The 19919-nt window shown below is 52.9% G+C and overlaps 1 protein-coding gene across 1 annotated transcript in view; it reads left to right on the top strand.

Annotated features, from left to right (window-relative positions):
* The window catches only part of PLB1 (phospholipase B1), a 130676-nt gene that overhangs the window by 96979 nt on the left and 13778 nt on the right, over positions 1–19919 (top strand). Inside the window, exons 43-52 of the mRNA XM_014546609.1 lie at positions 2927–3022; positions 3508–3579; positions 9088–9153; positions 11539–11599; positions 12156–12214; positions 13753–13820; positions 14078–14121; positions 14337–14436; positions 17305–17356; positions 19064–19144. Coding sequence (XP_014402095.1) covers positions 2927–3022; positions 3508–3579; positions 9088–9153; positions 11539–11599; positions 12156–12214; positions 13753–13820; positions 14078–14121; positions 14337–14436; positions 17305–17356; positions 19064–19144 — 699 coding nt within the window. The remainder of the gene's footprint in view (positions 1–2926; positions 3023–3507; positions 3580–9087; positions 9154–11538; positions 11600–12155; positions 12215–13752; positions 13821–14077; positions 14122–14336; positions 14437–17304; positions 17357–19063; positions 19145–19919) is intronic.

Here is a 19919-nt window from a genome sequence, read left to right as displayed (position 1 = left end):
GCCATCTGGGCTGATAACATGAAGTGCATTTTATGGGCATGAAATAATTCATGACAAAATAAACGACACACTGGGCACTAGTGCCAGCTAAGGAGGTGTCTGAGGGCCTGAGCATGGGAGGCCCAATACCAAAGGAGGCATATTTTAGTTATAAAAATTAAACCTTGCACTGTCATTGCCTAAACTCATTTGCTTCCGGCCCAGCGCCTGCAGAGCACTACTTGTGCTCTATTCTTACAAGAGGTGCTCATCCATGTACCCTTGGGACCTTATCCAGTCCCTGGGTCAGGCCTGAAACCCGCCCCTCAGCACCTGCGTCAGAGCCTCAGGCACAGGTGCTCCTAAGCCCCGGCTCAGTGAGCTGCTGGTGCAGCGGAACCCGCCCCTGACCAGAGCCCCGGCTCCGGGCCCTCCTGCCCCCCTCTCTGTACAGCGTTTTGTGTAACTGCGTGCTGACCCCTCGGGAGAACTCCCCGGAGCTGGCCAAGTTGGTGAGCATGGGAGGCCCAATACCAAAGGAGGCATATTTTTATAAAAATTAAACCTTGCACTGTCATTGCCTAAATCCATTTGCTTCCGGCCCAGCTCCTGCAGAGCACTACTTGTGCTCTATTCTTACAAGAGGGTGCTCATCCATGTACCCTTGGGACCTTATCCAGTCTCTGGGTCAGGCCTGAAACCCGCCCCTCAGCACGTGCGTCAGAGCCTCAGGCACAGGTGCTCCTAAGCCCCGGCTCAGTGAGCTGCTGGTGCAGCGGAACCCGCCCCTGACCAGAGCCCCGGCTCCGGGCCCTCCTGCCCCCCTCTCTGTACAGCGTTTTGTGTAACTGCGTGCTGACCCCTCGGGAGAACTCCCCGGAGCTGGCCAGGTTGGAAGCCATCACCAGAGCCTACCAGGTGAGACAAGAAGGCACCATTTGGTGTGTTGTCCCCACACTCACTGAACACACCAGCCCAGAGCCCCCAAGGGGAGGGAGGCACACAGGGGAGAGAAGAGCTGTTCAGGGTTTGAGGGGGGACTTCACCATCGAGGCCCCTTCCTCCGCCCCACCTGGCTGAGGCGTCTCAGGCACCTGGTTCGAGTCGGTCCAAAGGAGTCTAGGTGACAAAGCCCCATGGCCCAACGCTTGGCCTGAGGAGGACAAAAGCCTTGGATGCCCCATGGGACCCCCTCCCACTCCCCTGCACCTGGGGGCCCAGCTGCCCCCTCACCTCCTCAACAGGTGGAGCGGCTGCAGGTCCCCAGCCTGGGGGCTCTTTGGAGACTCTTCCTAGGCTTCTATTCCTTGTGGGACTTTCTGCCTGGCCCTTCAGAGCTTGCAGTTCACTTAGAAGCAAAACAAAAAGGTGGCCCAACCTGTTTCCAATTCTCTGGAAAGAGCTTTGCAATCAAATGTGTTTGCCTGCTCAGCTCAAGGGAAGGGCTGAGGCAGCACCACCACCCCCATTTCCCAGGGAGGTGGAGCTCTGCCCACCCTTGCCCCCGTGGGCTCTTGGGCCACCTAGGGCCTGTGCTGAAGGCACCCATGGGTGTGTCCCCAGAGCAGCATGCTTGAGCTGGTGGAGTCAGGCCGCTACGACACACGGGAGGACTTCTCTGTGGTGCTGCAGCCCTTCTTCCACAACACCAGGCTCCCCATCCTGGAGGTACGTCCCTGCCCTTCCCCATGGGGCTCCCGGAGGGAAGAGGAGATTCAAGGCAGAAATGCCACGTGCTTCCACGAGAGTGAATAAAGTGGGAAAGACACAGGCAGCTCTCCAGGTGCAGGTCTGGTGAGAGCGGCCTCCTGCAACAGCTGAGCTGCATTCTCAGAACCAGCCTGATGTGGGAAAGCAGCCTCAGTTTTATTGAGCATCTACTATGTGCCAGGCCCTGTGCTTGTCACAAGTACCTTTTGAGGTGAGTTTTATTATCCCCCTATAGCCGAGGCTCAGAGATGTGAAGTAGCCTTCCTAAAATCATATAGGAAATACAGGACACAGAGGCAAGTTTTGAACATGTCCGGCTCCAGAATACTCCCTTTCTGCCACATACACATGGCACTAAACTCATAAAGGAGGGCTCTGGGTATTCAGTTTCCACCCCTGGCTTGCTTTGCACCTGACACTCCCACTCTGAGCAGAAGAGCTGTGAGTGGACCCAGGTGGGGACTTGTTTCTGTCCACCTGGGTATCCAACCTAAGGGCTTCACCTAATTGGAGGGAGCTTTGAGCAACCTTGAGTGCCTCAAGAAAGCGGAAGCTGGCACACTGCCCTGGTATTGGCTTTGCCCAGGCCTGCCCTGAGGGTGGGCCCCATTCTCCCCACCAAGTCCATCGGGACCATCTGGTCAATGGCTGGGAAGTAGCTTTTCCCAGATGGCTGGTCAAGACTTCCTTAGGGACTAGATCTCATTTCCCCAAGCATGGCATGGGCTAGGGCCGTGGTCGGCAAACTGAGGCTCGCAAGCCACATGCAGCTCTTTGGTCCCTTGAGTGTGGCTCTTCCTAAGCCTTAGGAGGACCCTAATTAAGTTAATAACAATGTACCTACCTATATAGTTTAAGTTTAAAAAATTTGGCTCTCAAAAGAAATTTCGATCGTTGTACTGTTGATATTTGGCTCTGTTGACTAATGAGTTTGCCGACCACTGGGCTAGGGCATCACAGCAATTTGCCTAAAAACAAATATGATACTTTTTTTTGGTTAAATAAGGGAAATTGTGGGGCCAGAAGGACAATGGGGTTTGGGGTCACCCAAGGCTATTGATCTGTGGGATTGCTCTGATCTCCCTCTTGAGGTGATCAGGCCCTGCCCAGTGGCTCGGAGCACCCCCAGGTGAGAAGGGTGTTGAGGGGTCAATCAGGGGTCAGACCAGTCAGCTGTGGCTCCCTCTCCACCCTCTGGGCCAGCAGGATCTTGAGGAAGTCTATTTCTCTCCTCCAGGATGGGCGCTTGGATATGTCTTTCTTCGCCCCCGACTGCATCCACCCAAGTCAGAAATTCCACTCCCAGCTCTCCAGAGCCCTTTGGGCCAATATGGTAAAGTGAGGTGTCCCCGTTTCTCTGGGGTTCTAGTCTAGAGCAAAGCACCAGCCCCCCTAGATTGGAGCTAGTTCTTGGCCTCTCTTGGCCAGCAAGGTATAGAGGAGCAGTGGCTGGCACAGCTGTACATGTCTATGGACTTGAAAATACAGAGTTCTGAAGACCCCAGGAGTAGCCACACCCTCTCCTCTGTGCGGATGAGGGGCTCTTACATGATTGCAAAGCAGAACCCTCACGGATATTCCACATCTTCTATGTGCCGGGCACTAGGCTGGGCAGTTTATGCCATGTTGCCTCATTAAGGCTTCTCATGAATGTATGCGGAAGCTGAATCCTAGAGAAGCTCAGAGACCTGCCCAATATCACACTGCTGGCAAGTGGCAGAGCCAGGAGTGGAAGCCAAAGCTTTCCCACGCAGGGAGATGTTCGTTTCCGTGTAAACAAATGAGTACACCTGTGTCTCTCTCTCCTTCCCCAAACAGCTCGAACCACTAGGAAGGAAAACAGATACCCTGGACCTGACAGCAGATATACCCCTCTCCTGCCCCACGCAGGTAATGAGGGGGGACCTGCCGCATTCCTCTCCAGCAGCCCAGAGCGCTGACCTCGCCCTCCCCCCTTCATGCTCCTCCCCAGCTTCCTCCCTGCCCATCTGCCCATCAACTGGAAGCAGATGGACTTTGGAGGACGGAAGGAAGCGGATGAGAATGGAAAGGGGAGAAGCACGTATTTCTTTGGGTTGAGGATGAGGGTGGGGAAGGTGGATTCTTGAGCAGGGGAGTCAGGAAGCCAGAAGGATGACAAGGTTCGTTGTAGCAGCGGCACGTGGGGCAGAGAGGAAAGTCAGACTGCAGGTGGAGGCCAAGCCAGAAGCCAGCAGGTCAGAAGTTGTGGTTAGTGGTTGTAGAGCCTGAATTGGGGGTTCCCAGCAGAAAGGGGGTCAAGAGGACAGCCCGGGAGCTGTGTGGAGCAGGGCAAGTCGAAGTGGCCTTTGTGAGGGCTCGGGTGAGGACTCGGCTCCTTTTAAGGAGGAAATGTATGTGGTTGTTCAACTTGACCTGGGGGCTTGGGTAGGGGCAAGTTCATGTTTCCACTGCCTTCAGCTCTCCCTGCTAGGCCCTGTCTCATGACTTTTTAACCAAATAAGGCCGAGGCCTGAGAGCCCTCAGCGGCAATAGAAGCAGAGGGGCCTGACCCAACCTGGGACGCTGGGTTTCCCTCCTGGGTCGGCTGTATCACCAGCTCCCACTCTCCAGGCAGGACAGGGAATGGCCCTGCAGCTCCCCCATGTGTCTGCCAGGGCTCCCGAGAGGGTGGCAGCCCTCCCGGGACCCCCACACCCTGTCTGCAGCCCAAGCTCAGCCTCTGTGCCATCAGGAGGACAAGAGTGGTGGGAAGAAGGAATGCGGAAGTGAGGGCAGTGGCAGCAGAGGGCTCGGTTGCTGGGTCTGGTTCTTGGAGCAAAGGAGATAGTCCAATGATGTAACAACCACTCACCGTGGATGCCTCCACTCAGAGGCCAGCTGCTGGCCAAAAGGCTGGGAGGCCCAGAGGACCCTGCTGTGCCAGGTGTAAATGGTTTAATGCTAAGTCCTGAGCATGGCCCAGGGGTCCTAGGGGAGGAGCCAGGCCACCTCTGTAGTGGGGGTACTTGGGGACTCAGAGCAATGTTTCAATATTATTACCACCCATATGGTCATACTGAGCATTAGCCATGGATGTTCACTCTGCCCATTCAACCTTCCATTAAATAGTAAAAGTAATAACAACCCATTCCAGGGGTCTGTCCTGGATCTTCCTCCCCACAAACATTTGTCAAGTACCAGGTTGGAGCCTCGGCACTGGGTCATCTTGGGCCTCAAGGGGACCTCTGCCACTCTCTGCCCCACCCAGACCAGGCAAGGAGCCCCGACAGGGTACCGCTCCACCAACACTCAAGCCACGGTGGGCTCTGCTCCTCCTCCTGGGCAGAGCCTGGCTGGGCCTGGGTGAGCAGAGGAGAGCAAATCCAACCTCCTGGAGCCCTAAAAGCCCAGCCTGGAAGAAGCGGTTGCCAGGCAACCCCAGGGCCCATTCCCAAAGGCTCCATCTGTCAGCTAGCCCCATTTCACCGCACCAGGCAATGTAGCATTCTGTGTTCCTCAGGTCCCATCTGCTCCCTCCTGTGTGCCTGGGAGCTATATAAAGTCCACCAGCATCTCGGTGTGAGCTGACGGGCCAGGCAGCACGTATTTTAGTCCTAGCTGTGTCTAAACATAGAGGCGACAGGCAGGACCCAGCCGGGAGGGATGCGAGCAATGGGGAGCTTTCTCAGACTCCTCCCTGCTCCTCCCCTGCCCCAGGCAACTGCAAGTGCATTCTGCCCGGCCAGGTCGGGCCCTTAACACTCCATGGATTTCTAATGGACTTTCGGGTTGGACAAATGATTTCACAGTCAGCTTTTCAAAAGCCACTGTGTGGACTGTGACTATGGGACCCTTCCTGCCTGCATCGCCTCTCTTCCCACTCCTTCCCTAACTCAGGAAGCTGGTGGTGGCTCCTCAGGCTTGGGAGAAAGCAGCTGAAGACCATCCCAGTCCTTTCTAAGCTCTTACTCATCTTGCTCTCTCTAAGCATTTGACAGTTAACTCTCTCCTCCATGAGTTTCCTGGATGCGAAAGCACCCATTGTTCTGTTTTCTAGTTGTTGCCCCTTCTTATCTCTCTTAAAATTTTTATTTATTGAATTTTTTTAGAGAGAGATGGGGGGATATTGACTTGTTACCTTTATTTATGTATTCATTGGTTGACTTTCACATGTGCCCTGACCAGGGATCGAACCCACAACCTTGGCTTTTGGGAATGACACACTAACCAACTGAGCCATCCAGCCAAGGCGCTTGTCTCTTTTAATGTCCCTCTTCTCTTCTTCCAGCCTTGAAAGTGTGGACGTTCTCCAGCTGTGTCTCAGCCCTATTCTCTCATCTCTCTCTCCCCATCCCCTCACTCCGAGATTTGTCCATTTCCAGGGCTTCCTGTTAACTTTCTTTGCATGAGACGTCCCAGTCTGTGTCTTCATTTCTTTCTTTCCCAAACTCCCCTCTGTGTGTCCAACCCTTGAGAGCTGTTTCCCCTTGGATGCTCCATATGCTGTCAGGTTACTCCGACGGCAGCCTAAAGGGATGGTCAGGGTATCAGCTACGCAGGGAAACCAGAGAGATGCACAGAGAGAGGCAGAGAAAGAGAAACCAAAATGATGTCCAGCGATATCACATCCAGTCTTTTATTTTTGAAAAAGCGGAGGTTTGCTGGATTCCATTACGCGTACTGTTTCATGGTGTTTCTATTTTGAATGACAGATGGGGGACACTGTTACCTTCTGAGTGCTTTGGACTTCTAAACCTCCTGATCCTGCCCTGACTTCACCATCACCTCAAACTCAACAAGCTCTCATTCAAAAGCTAATTTTTGCATATGAAGTGTTAACATAGGAACTAAACATCTGTCTTCCCAAACGCTGTGCTCCCTAGGGCTTTCCTGTTTCTGTCATTGCCGTGGTTTCCACCATTCTACAGGCACGGAACCTCAGGCAGGAACCCTACCCGATAGGAGTCTTCCCTGCCCCTCCCACCTGCCTCTGCTTTCCATTCCCACCACCACCATCCTCCCAACACCCCCCCCCAACACACACACCCTGTTCAGATCCTTAGCACTTTGCATGTTAAAGGTCATCTGGTCCTACCTTCCCATCATAAAACAACAGAGAATTCTGTAACCACAGGGTCTCAGCAGGAGGGCCGTGGAGTCCTGTTGATGTGATTCTCGTTTGGATAAATGCATTCTTCTACCACATCCCTCCCAAGGCATCACCACAGCCTCTACTTACACTTCTGTACTCTCCGGGCAGTGGCTACTCATGAACAGGTTGTGAAACTAGCCTAGTAGGTCATGAACCAGCCCATTTGGGATGGGATGGGATGTCAGAGGTCATGGCTGCTATGTCCTCCTTCTCCTACCACCCTTCCCTGATCTTCTCCCTGAACCGTTTTTTGGCAGAGCAGCCTCGCAAGCCCTGCCTGATGTAGTAGGCATGCCTCCTTGGAGCATGGCCCCTCTCCGGGGGGTGCCCAGACCTGTCTGTACACGCTGGTTTGGTCTGAGCAGCACAGACAGAAAGCCAGAAGCACCACTCCTTCACGGTGGAACTTTAAACCTGGTGACACAGCCAAGACGAACGTGACCTTTTCCCGAAGCCTCTGACGCATGGTGCTGACTCACGTCAGGTGGCTGTCCTGGCTTTGCCCCCACCCCCAGGCAGGCCACACCATCTTTGCAAAGACTTCCTTGTGCTGGAATTTAAAGGGCTTCACCTTCTGCTCACTGGTGTTCCCAATGGAGCCGAAGAGAGCCAATCAGATCAAACGATGGCCTCTCTCTTCCTCGGCATCTGCTCAACCCCAGGCCTGTAAGCCACTCTGACTCATGCACGTACCAGCAGCCTCTGGTCAATAAAACAAGCCCTGGGCGCCCGGCCACCCGTCTGCCGCTGCCCTGGACCTGTTCTTATTGTTCCTGGTCTGGCCTCACTCCCTGCTGAATCCCAGTGTCTCCCTGACCTTTGACCCTTTAACTCAGTTGTCCCTCTCTGGCTCCTCTCCCAACCCTTGGAGCGTATGACCAGACACACTCTCCAGTTTGACTTTCAGCACCTCCAGGAGAGCAGGGTGTGTCTCTGCCCTCTGGTTCTTCTGTGCTTACCACTCTGGGACTAGCTCCAGGCCCCAGACCCTAGGCCCAGGCAGGGTTCCCTTGAAGCGGGGGGAGAATGTTAACGAGAGACCCACCCCCCACTGGTCTGGTCTTTGAGAACCATACATCCCCAAATCTTATGACCATTCCTCACCACTCACTGCACTATGGCCCACGATTCTTTGACGTTACACCGCCGCCTGGCAGCTTCTCATGTGCTCTGTCCGGCTGGGTTGGACACCTCCTTCTATCCTCCCCTCATCCTAGCACTCGGCACAGTGCTCTGAACACAGGGGGGCTCAATGAAAATGGGCCAGTTATGTATAGAATGCTCCCAGGTTGCCCTCGTGATGGTGAATGTTCGGGGGATGCTAAACAACATTAGCCGGAGACAAGCCTGGTTAGCCACGGTGACACGCCTGCGTGAGGCCTCTTTCCTCGCACTGTTGCAGGTGGTCCGGGGCGCACTTCCTGCCCCTGGCCCTGAGTACTCCTCCAGCCCATGTGTCAGCAGGAACGCTGACACTCAGGAGGAAGGAGAGACGTGTGTGGTGCCCAGGGAGCCAGGGCCCATGGGGCGGGGGGGGGGCTGAGACTTTGGCACATGTAGATTCGATCCTTCAAGGTGTCTGCTGAGTCCCTGTCTTCCTCTTCCTCCATGTCTGACCACCCAGGGCCTGACAGTGTGAGGAATGGAACCAGGCCAGTCCTGGTCAGCGGGGCCTGCCCAGTCAGGTCAGGCCCTGTTCTCACTCACTATTTGCTCTGTGCCTGGAGCAGATCCCTTGCTCACTCTGGGCCTCAGTTGCTCCTCATCTGTAAAATGGGGGTTTCAAGGTCTGCAAACTCAGATCTGATGCCCGGCAGGAACATGATGGTGTGAATGGGATCAGGATGCAAGAGAGGCAGTGGCAGGGCCAGAACGGAAGAGAGCATGTTTCTTCTGAAATGAAGGGGGAAGAAGACATTAAAAGCAAATTGATAATCATAACTCTTTTTATAAAAGAAAAAATTGCTATAATATGAATCTCTTGCCAGAGAAATTGTAAAGGAAAGAAAACAGATCAGTGTGATGATTAGGGAGATGTTCTTAGAACCCTGAATAAAACATACATACATGACCCTTTTTTAGGCCTTTCCTTTGTCCCTTGCCAAAGATGATATGAAAACCCCTCTAGGGAATGAACAAAATGATGTTTACACAGTTCTTCCTATTTGAGTGCAGAAAACTCACGTTAAATAAATCTAGAGGACAGGATTATTAGTTCATATCTTTCCTGAGCAACCTCTGATGTTGTCAGATAACCTCTCCTTGTGGTTTCTTTCCTCTCTTAGAATGAGCCTTTCCTGAGGACCCTGCGGAACAGTAACTACACATACCCCACCAAGCCAGCCATCGAGGTAACTCCTGACGCATGTCCGCCTCTCTCAGGGACAAACCATTTCCACCTGCCAGTGACTCGGGTGGGATGCAGGTTTCAGAGTGTTAGCTTAAGCAGAAATGTGCCCTTCTTACATACTGAAAATGGAAATGTAAAAAAAAAAAAAAAAAATCGCCTGAACCACAGAGTTCCAGGATTGTCCTAACATGTTCTCCGGTGCTTACCTGACAATAGCAGCCAACAAGAGGAAGTGCCCATGGATCAGTTTTCTTTGACCTTTGTACAAACATCATTCTGATTAGGCAACTCAGCTTTTCAAAGGACGACGGGGAGGCAATAGGTATGATGTACCATTGACTTCCTGAAAGATGAAAGCCAAGCCGAGTAGAAAGAATCCCAATTCCAGGGGCCGGGCCCAACAGGAAGCTGATGCATATCTAGGTGGGTCCGAGGCTGGTTGGGTTCCAGGTAATCGTACTGGCTCTGAGGAACCCCAAGGACTCAGGGCCCACGGCTTTAAGGATTACTACTCCAAAGATGGCCTAGAGCCGTGGTCAGCAAACCGCGGCTCGCGAGCCACATGAGGCTCTTTGGCCCCTTGAGTGTGGCTCTTCCACAAAATACCACGTGCGGGCGCGCACATACAGTGCGATTGAAAGTTCGTGGCCCGCACGTGGTATTTTGTGGAAGAGCCACACTCAAGGGGCCAAAGAGCCGCATGTGGCTCACGAGCCGCAGTTTGCCAACCACTGGCCTAGAGGATCCTGGAGCACACCAGGCCTGTCCTCTGTCTTATGTGTCTTTGCTTCTGCTGCTAGAAGAGTTCGAAACCCAGGCCTAGAAGGTGTGGTTTTTTCAATAGCTTGCTATTTTAGCCACAGACAGGCAACATCAATAGTACCTGGGAACTCATTAGAAATGCGAAGTCCTGGACATCACCCCAGTCCTACTGAATCAGCATCTGCATTTCACAGGACACCAGGGTACCCGGGCACACTGCAGTGTGTGGTTCTCCCTGTGACAGACCCCAACTGTGTCAATGGCTCAGCAGCTGGCTGAGATAGTTCTGAAGTACTCACAGCAATAGAACATTTTTTAAAATGTCCCCCAATATTTGTCATAGGCACAACAAACACATTCTTGACTTGAGTAGAACATCCACACAGAAGAAGGAATCTGTGCATGTGATGAATTGAGAAGTTCCTTGGAATAAATTGAGTTATATCAAATTAAGCAAATAATTTTTAAAAGAAGCTTCAGTTTGCTCCCTGGTGAGAAGAATGTTTTTAAGAAGGCTTGTCTTCATCATCATCTGATTAAAACAGAAGAAATGAGCTTCCAAATCAGCCAACTAGTCAGTGCCTGTTTGTGGAGCCCTACTATGCGCTCAGCACTGGGCTTGTCCCTCAGGCCATCTTGGAGATATGCAGGTGTTTGCACCTCTGGGGAGGAGGTTCTGTTTCTCCCCCAGCTTGCTGATACTGGTCATTTCTATGCCCTCTGCTTCCCACCCATCCCTTCCTCCAGCACCTGGAAAAGGTGCTCTGTATTATTATTATTATTATTATTATTATTGATTTGAGAGGGGGCGGGGGAAGGAAGAGGGAGAGAAAGGGGGAGGGAGAGATTTGTTGTTCCACTTATTGATGCATTCATTGGTTGCTTCTGGTATGTGCCCTGACCAGAGATTGAACCCACAACTTTGGCATATCTGGACAATGCTCTAACAACTGAGCCACCCAGCCAGGGCAAGGTGCTCTGTATTTTAGAGACGAAGAAAGAAGGAATTTGACTAAAAGTACCCAGGTTATAGGCATTAATTTTTACACATACAAGGAAATGGTTGGCTATTAAGTTAAATATCCAAAAACATACACACATTTGCAAGAAAAATATATGCAGAAACCAGGGACTCTGCAATTGTAAAAATGTCATGTTCTTTTTTTAAATATATTCTAACTAATTATTGTTTCGGCTCTGGCATCCTAATTAGTGTCCATTAGCTTAATGTTAAATAACAATACCAAAACCCAGCTGGAATCTCTTATTAGGCGTCCAGAAATGTGTTCTCTGGGAAACCCCCTGTAGTGTGAATGACTGCACTGTTTCTCCCCTGCTTCGGTCGGACTGCTGGCTCCACTTAAGAGTGGAGAGAGTGGAGATGGGAAAGACTTGTGTGTTCCCACCATTATGTGTTTTGTGCATAGGGATGGGCAGGCACCCATTCTCTCCTCTCTCATTTCTGTCGCAGACCATTTACAGCTAACAGGTCCTTCCCTCACATGACCCCCTACAGTGACATAGTTCTAGCCGCCACCAAACGTTCCTTAGCTAGTTCTCGGCTGAAGCTAACTTCCCTGCACAATGAGTGTTGGGCGTTGTGTCTTTCCTCCTGTTGATTTAGAACTGGGGTAGTGACTTCCTGTGTATGCAGTGGACTCCGTCCAACAGTGTTCCCACCTCGGGTGAGTGAAACGTCATTTCCCACTTCACTCAAGGGCCTTGCTAAGTGTCCAGGTGGTGGGAGACCCTGCAAGCACATCCTGGAGCCTTGAGCAGGCCTCGCCGATTCCCACGCAATGCGGTCCTAGATCTGGTGTAACCCGAGAATAGCTGGCCTGCAACCCCTGCTGGGCTCCCAGGCCTCTCCACAAATCACACTTCTCAGGTCCACTTAGTCCCAATGGCAGGCCCTCGGGCCTCCCTGCCCTGTGAGGTAGGGCCATTCAGGGATTTGGGTCCTCTCTGCCTACACTCATGACCCCCACAGCTAGGACTTTCCTGGACCGCTCCAGTGGGAATCCGGCTCCTCTCAGGATGGACAAGGCCATCAAGGTCGTTACCTTCAGTGCTTTGGTTGCTCTAATGGATGTAAGAGGCAAAGTTGCTAAGGCCCTAGGCTGGAAGTAGTGTAGTGGGGACCTGTGGGACTACAGCAGAATCTCAGACTTCTAGTCAAGTTGATGCTTTAAAAGAAAGACCTCCCCCCTGACCATCCATCTTTTTGCCTGTCTATCCTAGTCCATGAGCTCCGACCAGGAGACATCAAAGTGGTGGCCGCCCTGGGTGACTCGCTAACTGTGAGTACTGAGCTGTGCCAGGCACGGGCACCCGCCAAGCCCTGTGCGGAATCAGCTCTTCCTCCGCACCGGCTCTGCATTTAGCTGGCACTAGTGAGAACCTACCTGTGTCAGGCACCAAAACACAGCCAGGCAGCCACAAGACATCACCAGGCAATCTGTAATGCTCTGCCCTCTGCCCTTCCGCAGTCTCGCTCAAACACCGCCTCCCCAGGGAGAAGCCATATACCTACACATACCCCTTTCCCCATTGTCCCCAAGCATTTTGTCTCTGCTAAGGTACTCAGCCAAACCTGCCTGCCTGTATCAGAAAACTCACCTCCATCTACCTGACTCACAGAGTGGTGGTCTTACCCACCCCTTCCCAGCACCCACTCACCCCGTTTGAAGATGCGTTCTTTGGGGCAGAGGGAGCCCAATTCCTGCACATAGGACAGTTTCACTAAGTGAATCCTATTAGCCAACTATTTAGCTACTGCTGTGTGCACTCTGCTAGCAATTCTGAGAGGAAAGAAGAATGAGACATAGCCGTAGCCCTCATGAAATCTATTCAACTGGGAAAGCAAGGAATGTACACAGAAGAAGCTACATAATCATATAGATGACATACAGGCCTTTTTTTAAAAAAACAGATATTTATTTCTGTAAAAACAAACAACTTCCCCCAGGTGTGTGAATGTGTTTTAACTTTGGTATGATTAGCTTTGGTGGCGTGTGTATGTGGGTCAAGGGTGAGGAGGGGATGGGGCAAGATTATAAGGTGGGGTAGATTATTAATTTTTAAAAAACCTTTGCATCATTTCACTAGTTATGGTGACTACGCATTATTTTTATAAGTTTCGAAGAGGAATTCCTCTCTCTTTTTTGAGATAGGGCATTTTGAGAAAGTTTTATAAAGGAGACAAAAACTGGCAAAGGTCTTAGAGAATGAATTCAACACCAGTCCAAGGCCCTCCTGTTTCAGATCAGTTTGCTTAGACCTGGAGATTTGTGTGGACAGGAAAGGAGCAGGTGCGTGAAGGAAGGAAAGTGGAAACCAGGTTATGGTGAACTCAGGAAGCTGGTAAAGGGGTTTGGCTCTGACCCTGTGGGTAAGGGAGACCCACTGAAATCTCAGGGTCAAGGGGAAGTGTGAAGACAAGGTGAGCTCAGAAGAGCAGCCGGACAGCTGGTGAGAAGGGAGCAGGCACTGGAGAGCGTGGGGTCAGGTCGGAGGTTAGAGTGTTGTCCACAGCGAGAAGATGACCATCTCACCTCAGAATATGGCAAAGGGAACAGCAAGAAAGAGGTGGGAGCTAGAGAGTGTGGGGAGGAAGGATCTTGGTTCTTCTAGGACTTGGTTGCTGGTTGTATGTAGAGGATTGAGGAGTCAGGACAACTCAGAGGTTAAGTGGCCTGGAGAGGAGTTGGTACATTTTCAGAAAAGGTCAATCCAGGCCCCGGCTGCTACACGAGGGCACAGTCCCCACCACCACCACCCTCCCCGCCCCCCTCCTCCCCCCCAGGGCTGCAGCCTGCTTTCTCTTTGCCTTTTGCAGACAGCGGTGGGAGCCCGCCCTGGCAACTCCAGTGACCAGCTCGTGTCCTGGCGGGGACTGTCCTGGAGGTGAGGATGTTCTCCACTTCATTTCTCTGGGTGACACTCCCCCAGAGGCCATGGGTGGTGTTTCCCTGTCAGCCCTGCGGAGACGAGGCCAGGCTCCATGGCCCGGCGCCGAGATGCAAAGGCCCTGGTGCTCACGTTGGTCCTCAGGGGGACGGGAATCCCATACCGGGGGCAGACTCTCTGGTTCTGACTCAGAAATATGACGACATGTGGAGCAGCAGGTCGGGTTGTTTGAACAGATGTGTTTCTCTCCCCAGCGCTGGAGGGGATGGGGTCTTGGAGACGCACACCACGCTGCCCAGTAAGTAGCAACACGCAGAAGCACCATCACGGTGGCCACAACAACCCCTCGCTGGGGCCAGGGCCTCCCCTGAGCAGCAGCAGGGGAGTCATCTGCAAGGAGGGAAGTCCACCAGCCCCGGGAAGACCCCAAACCGCCCTGCCCCCCACCTGTGCCCCAACGCTGCACATCCACCTCCCACTCACCTGTGCTGTCTGCTTTCTCCCTCTTAAAAGACATTCTCAAGAAGTTCAATCCTCAAATCCTCGGATTCTCCACCGGCACCCAGGAGGAGACGGCAGGACTGAATGTGGCTGTGGAAGGCGCCAGCGCTCGGTGAGTGGACGTGGGTACAGGGGGGAGAGAGGAGGCCGGGACCTGGGAGCCTGGCCCCAGGTGAGCAGTAATCGCTGCCAGGCTCGGAGCACTTCTGTGTGCCTGGCCCTGAGCTGGCCCTCACGTGGGTGGTCTCCTGTGATCTCACACCCTTCAAGATGGGCACTAGCATGAGGACACTGAGGCTTAGAAAGTTTCCCAAATGGTCCAAGCTTATCAGCGAAAGTTATCAGAGGACCCAGGATCAGACCTGGCTGGCTCGGGGCCTTTAGCTCCCTGCGGGGCAGAGGTTCAGCGAACTTCTCAGGGACTCAGTGTGTGACCCCATGGACAGCCCGCCTCCCTCCCTCCCCCGCACCTCAGATCCTCCAGTGTGGAATCTGAAGAGGCTGTTATTTTGACATTAGGGAGTGAGGTGTGAGGCCCGGGAACAGCATGGTAGTTGTTTGTTTTCACTCAGGTTTCTGTTGTTGACAATAATCCAGATAATTAAAGCTGAAATGCCTGGCAGAGTTCATTGATTTTCTGCACCGAACGTGCTGGGTGTTTGCTTTTAGCGGGATTGCTGCGCTCGGATCACCAAGGAAACGACGCTGCCCTGACTCACGGTGTTTACAGGAGCCTTCCTTTCAGTCTAGTGAGGAGGGCCCCACGCTCCGTGCGGCCCTGAGACACAGGAAGCCATGTCAGTTCCTCAACGTCATAAGCAAGAGGAACTAATTTTTCTGGGGAAAAAACAACAAAACAAAACTGGGCTTCGTGGGGTCCTGATGTCAACATCTAACTGCTGTTATAACTATTATTATTATTACCATCATCATCATCATCATCATTGTCGTTTCATTATAATTTACAGCCCAGGCTTCATTAACCAGGAGGTGATTCTTCAGTCTGTTGACATTTTAGTCCCTTTCTCGCTTCACTTCTCTCACTGCCTTTTCTATTTTACTGCTGCTCCAAGGCGGTTACCAAAAGATACAGAAAAGTCAAAAGGTGAACTCCCTCCCTACAAAGGGCTTACTGTCCAGTGAAACAAACAAATAACTTTTGGGGGGAAATGTTGCGTACGGCAACATTGCAGACTGAAATGGTTTTGTACTTTGGAGTGCAACCAAGAGAATAGAAAAGTGTAGGGCCAGGCAGTGAGGACCAGGCAGTCTCAATACAGATGCAGATGGGACCCCAGAAATCATACATCCAACCCCTTCGTGTAAAAGGTGAGGAAAATTCAGCCCTGGCAGGGTTGGGTAGCTTGAGTGAGCTCACGCAACAAGTTCGTAGCAGAGCTGAAAGGAGAACCCGGGTCCCGTAACTCCAAGAGCGGGGCTCTTTGCACCGAGATGGGAAAGGAAATGGAGGAGGTGTGGACGAATGAGCTCAGTGGAGAGAAGGCTCACAGGGAAGGTGGGACGTGCTCTGAGCCTGAAGAACATGGCTGGGGAGAGAGGAGGAAGTGGGCGTTCCTGACTTCCCCTAGTGCTCATGTGAACTTATCGCCCATGAATTCCCCTCGTCACATCTTGAACCTATTAAAAGGTTATGAGTACTTCTGTGGTCACCTTTAACCGGGTCAGGCTTTCTTTATAGCTTTCTGATGTGCCCACCAATAGCAGGACTGTATGGGTGCGGCCCTGGGTGTGTAAATGAGACACAAGGGCAGGGAAGGTGTCATGTTTGCTTGGCCACGTGCCCAGCTCATTGTGGGCATGCAGAGATTTTAAATGGCCATCCTGTACCAGCAACTGTTTCTAGGACTTCCTCCAAGGAGGCCTCTATTGGCTGTATCTCTTTGCTGACATAATTTCTCATATACATACTTTAAAAAAAAAGGTTTAACTGACATATAATACACTGTCATTAAAAGTCTGCAATTTAATGTTTTGTACCAGCATATGCCTGTGAAACCATCACTGCCATCAAGATGATAAACACGTCCATCGCCCCCAAACGTTTCCCTGGGCCCCTTTGTAATCTCTCCCTCTTGCCCCTTCCTGTCCCCTACCGCACTCCAGGCAACCACTGACCTGCTTTCTGTCCCTATAGATGAGTCTTAGTTTTTCTAGAATTGTATGTAAATGAGATCATAGACTATGTATGCCTTCTTGTCTAACCTTTCAGCCAGCAAAATTATTTTGAGATGCATCCATGTTGTTGTTTGTATCGGTAGTCTGTTCGTCTTTATTGCTGAGTAGCGTTCCATTGACACGCAGGTCTCTTATCCGGAGTATTCATTGCCTTATTCCTGGCGGACGCCGGGGAGGTGAAGGGAGAACGAACCCTGTCCGTTTTTGTCTCCCCAGCCTGTCTTGCTGGGAGGGGAAACGTGGGGAGATGGAGAATGGTGTGGAAAGAGAAGAAAAACAAAAGGATTAAAGGGCAGAGAGTGGGGCTTAGAAGTGAAGGCTAACGGAGTCGGGTAGCCTGGAAGGGGAAAGCTGAGGGATAATTTAGGGCTGTGACTTTTTTAAAAATACACAAAAGGTTATTTTTAAAACGGGCAGCCGATTAAGAAGTGAAGAGGCTCAGCTTGCAATGACAGCACTGGATGAACTGTAAGGGCGCTTCCCTGCTGGGGAGGCTGAGCAGATGCCACCTCACGTGGCCGGGAGGACGGGCCGGCAGGAAGAGGTGGTGGGATCAGACGAGCCTCCGGCAGGGTCTGGGTCCATGTGGCTCCGAGGTCATGGCAGACCTTTGATTATTACTCAGCGGAGATTTCCTGAGAATCAAGCCTTTCAATACATTCTGAAGGAATAAACTTAACATAATGCGAGTCTTTTGGAAACACATCCTTGCCAGGCCAAACTCCTGCAGCTTGAGCCATTGCTCCTGGGCCCACTCTAACCATCCCTCTCTTCTCCTGCCTAGGGATATGCCAGCCCAGGCCCGGGACCTGGTGGCTCGAATGAAAAACAGCCCTGTGAGTACAGGACCCGGGTCTCTAGCTGGGGTGGGTCAGTGGCTCTAACAGACCCCTACCTCCCACTGCAGCTTCTGCTCTGGGCGTGTCCGTACGAGGGGCCAAAGGAGCCACAAGAAGCAGGCCTTGCCACAAAGGCACCCTCTTTGCTGTCCCCCTGGCCCTGCCCCCTACCCCTAGGGTGGGCAGCAGAAGGGAGAGAGGAGCAGAGAGTTGGAGTCCGCCACAAGAAGCAGGCCTTGCCACAAAGGCACCCTCTTGGCTGTCCCCCTGGCCCTGCCCCTGCCCCCTATCCCTAGGGTGGGCAGCAGAAGGGAGAGATGGAGCAGAGAGTTGGAGTCAGTGGCATTGGCCTCCAGCAGCTTCCCCTTTAGGGAGCTGGCTCTGCAGAGCCCTATTATGTAAATGCTGGTTCTAAAAATAGGCTTCTCATTCCAGTCCTTCCTGGTTCCCAATCCCAGCCCCTCGCAACCTTCTCACTAGTAATTTCTTTTTTAATGCTCTGTGTTTATGCCTTGGAATCCAGCTCCTGGCGGGACTCCTATTATGGTGGCTAAGTGGAGAGCGGCTCCTTGGAGGGCCTCTCAGCCCCCACCCTACCTCTGAGTCCCCACATGGCCTCCTCTCCAGGCCCCACCTTGGTCTACCCCCTGCTCCCACACCTGGTCTACCCCTGCTCCCACACCTGGTCTACCATCTGCTCCCACACCTGGTCTACCCCCTGCTCCCACACCTGGTCTACCCCTGCTCCCACACCTGGTCTACCATCTGCTCCCACACCTGGTCTACCCCCTGCTCCCACACCTGGTCTACCCCTGCTCCCACACCTGGTCTACCATCTGCTCCCACACCTGGTCTACCCCCTGCTCCCACACCTGGTCTACCCCTGCTCCCACACCTGGTCTACCATCTGCTCCCACACCTGGTCTACCCCCTGCTCCCACACCTGGTCTACCCCTGCTCCCACACCTGGTCTACCATCTGCTCCCACACCTGGTCTACCCCCTGCTCCCACACCTGGTCTACCCCTGCTCCCACACCTGGTCTACCATCTGCTCCCACACCTGGTCTACCCCCTGCTCCCACACCTGGTCTACCCCTGCTCCCACACCTGGTCTACCATCTGCTCCCACACCTGGTCTACCCCCTGCTCCCACACCTGGTCTACCCCTGCTCCCACACCTGGTCTACCATCTGCTCCCACACCTGGTCTACCCCCTGCTCCCACACCTGGTCTACCCCTGCTCCCACACCTGGTCTACCATCTGCTCCCACACCTGGTCTACCCCCTGCTCCCACACCTGGTCTACCACCTGCTCCCACACCTGAAGAGCCCTCCCAAGAGGCAGCTCTGGGTTTTTGCTTCCAGCTACATCTTTTGCCCTGGCTCCTCAGAAGGCCTTAATGCACTCCACTTCACACAGGACTGCAGCTTTCTAAAGAGGATTTAAAAGGGAAATAGTCTCCTGCAGTGTGTGAGCAGAAGATACATGTGTACACCTGTATGTTCGTTCTCTCTCTCTCTCTCTCTCTCTCTCTCTCTCTCTCTCAGGAGCTCCCTGCTCCAGCATCACGGTGAGGGTGAGGCATCGTCTCTCCACTGTGAGACAGAGAGAGTGAGGGACACTTGGGGGCAGTCTGGCCAGGGAAGCACCTCCTGAATGTGCCCCCCACAAAGCCCTACACCTAGGATCTCTGTCCCCTCAGGAAATCAATCTGGAGAAAGACTGGAAGCTGATCACTCTCTTCATTGGGAGCAACGACTTGTGTCATTACTGCGAGAATCCGGTAGGCCCCTGGCCCGCCCCTCGGGGACCAGGGGAGGGAGATGCTGACCAGTGGTGTTATTGTGCCGGGGGCCCTGAGCGCCCTCATGGGAGTCACCTTGCCTGCTCTCCAGGCACCTGAGTCCGCCCAGGCAACCCTGGCTCATACATGCCCCATGAGGCCTGGCATTTCCCACTGCGGGAGGCCCCTCGGAGACCAGCTTCATTGGTCTGATTCCAGAAGAGTCTAGAAGCACCCATGCTGGGCACTGCTGATGGGGTGGCCGCTGTAATGCACACACACTGATTTCTGGTAGCCAGTGGGTAACTTGTGAGACCCACCCCCCACCTGCTTGCAGTCTCTGCCCTGTTTGTTGGTTTTTTCGTGGGGGTGGAGGGGGTGCAGGGGAGCTGAAACCATGTCATACCTGGCTGGCTGAAACTGAACCCGTCCCGATAGGAAGGCTTGCTGCACTTCAGGGACATCATGAGTTAACCAACCTCAGCCTGCCGGCCTGGGAACCACCCCTGTGCCTAACGTTGTTTCTGTGCGGAAACCGGTCCAGACTTACAAACCTTGGGAAGTTGTAACTTGTGGAATACATCTTGTTCTAAGTTGAGGACATCCTGTATTTTATTTGGCCAGAAAAAGACAGCTGCCATTACTCAGAGGTCGTGGTAGAATGTTTGACAGGCACAGGCGGGAGGAGAAGGCATTCATCATTCCTTGTGGCTCAGAGACACCACCAGAGCTGCATGAGAATTCCTCCCCCCACACGGGTCTCGCTCTTCCAGCC

The sequence above is a fragment of the Myotis brandtii genome, unplaced genomic scaffold (assembly GCF_000412655.1).
Source record: "Myotis brandtii unplaced genomic scaffold, ASM41265v1 scaffold454, whole genome shotgun sequence".
NCBI lineage: Eukaryota > Metazoa > Chordata > Mammalia > Chiroptera > Vespertilionidae > Myotis > Myotis brandtii.
The sequence above is the reverse complement of the archived record's forward strand: the minus strand, read 5'-3'. Positions and strand labels throughout refer to the sequence as shown.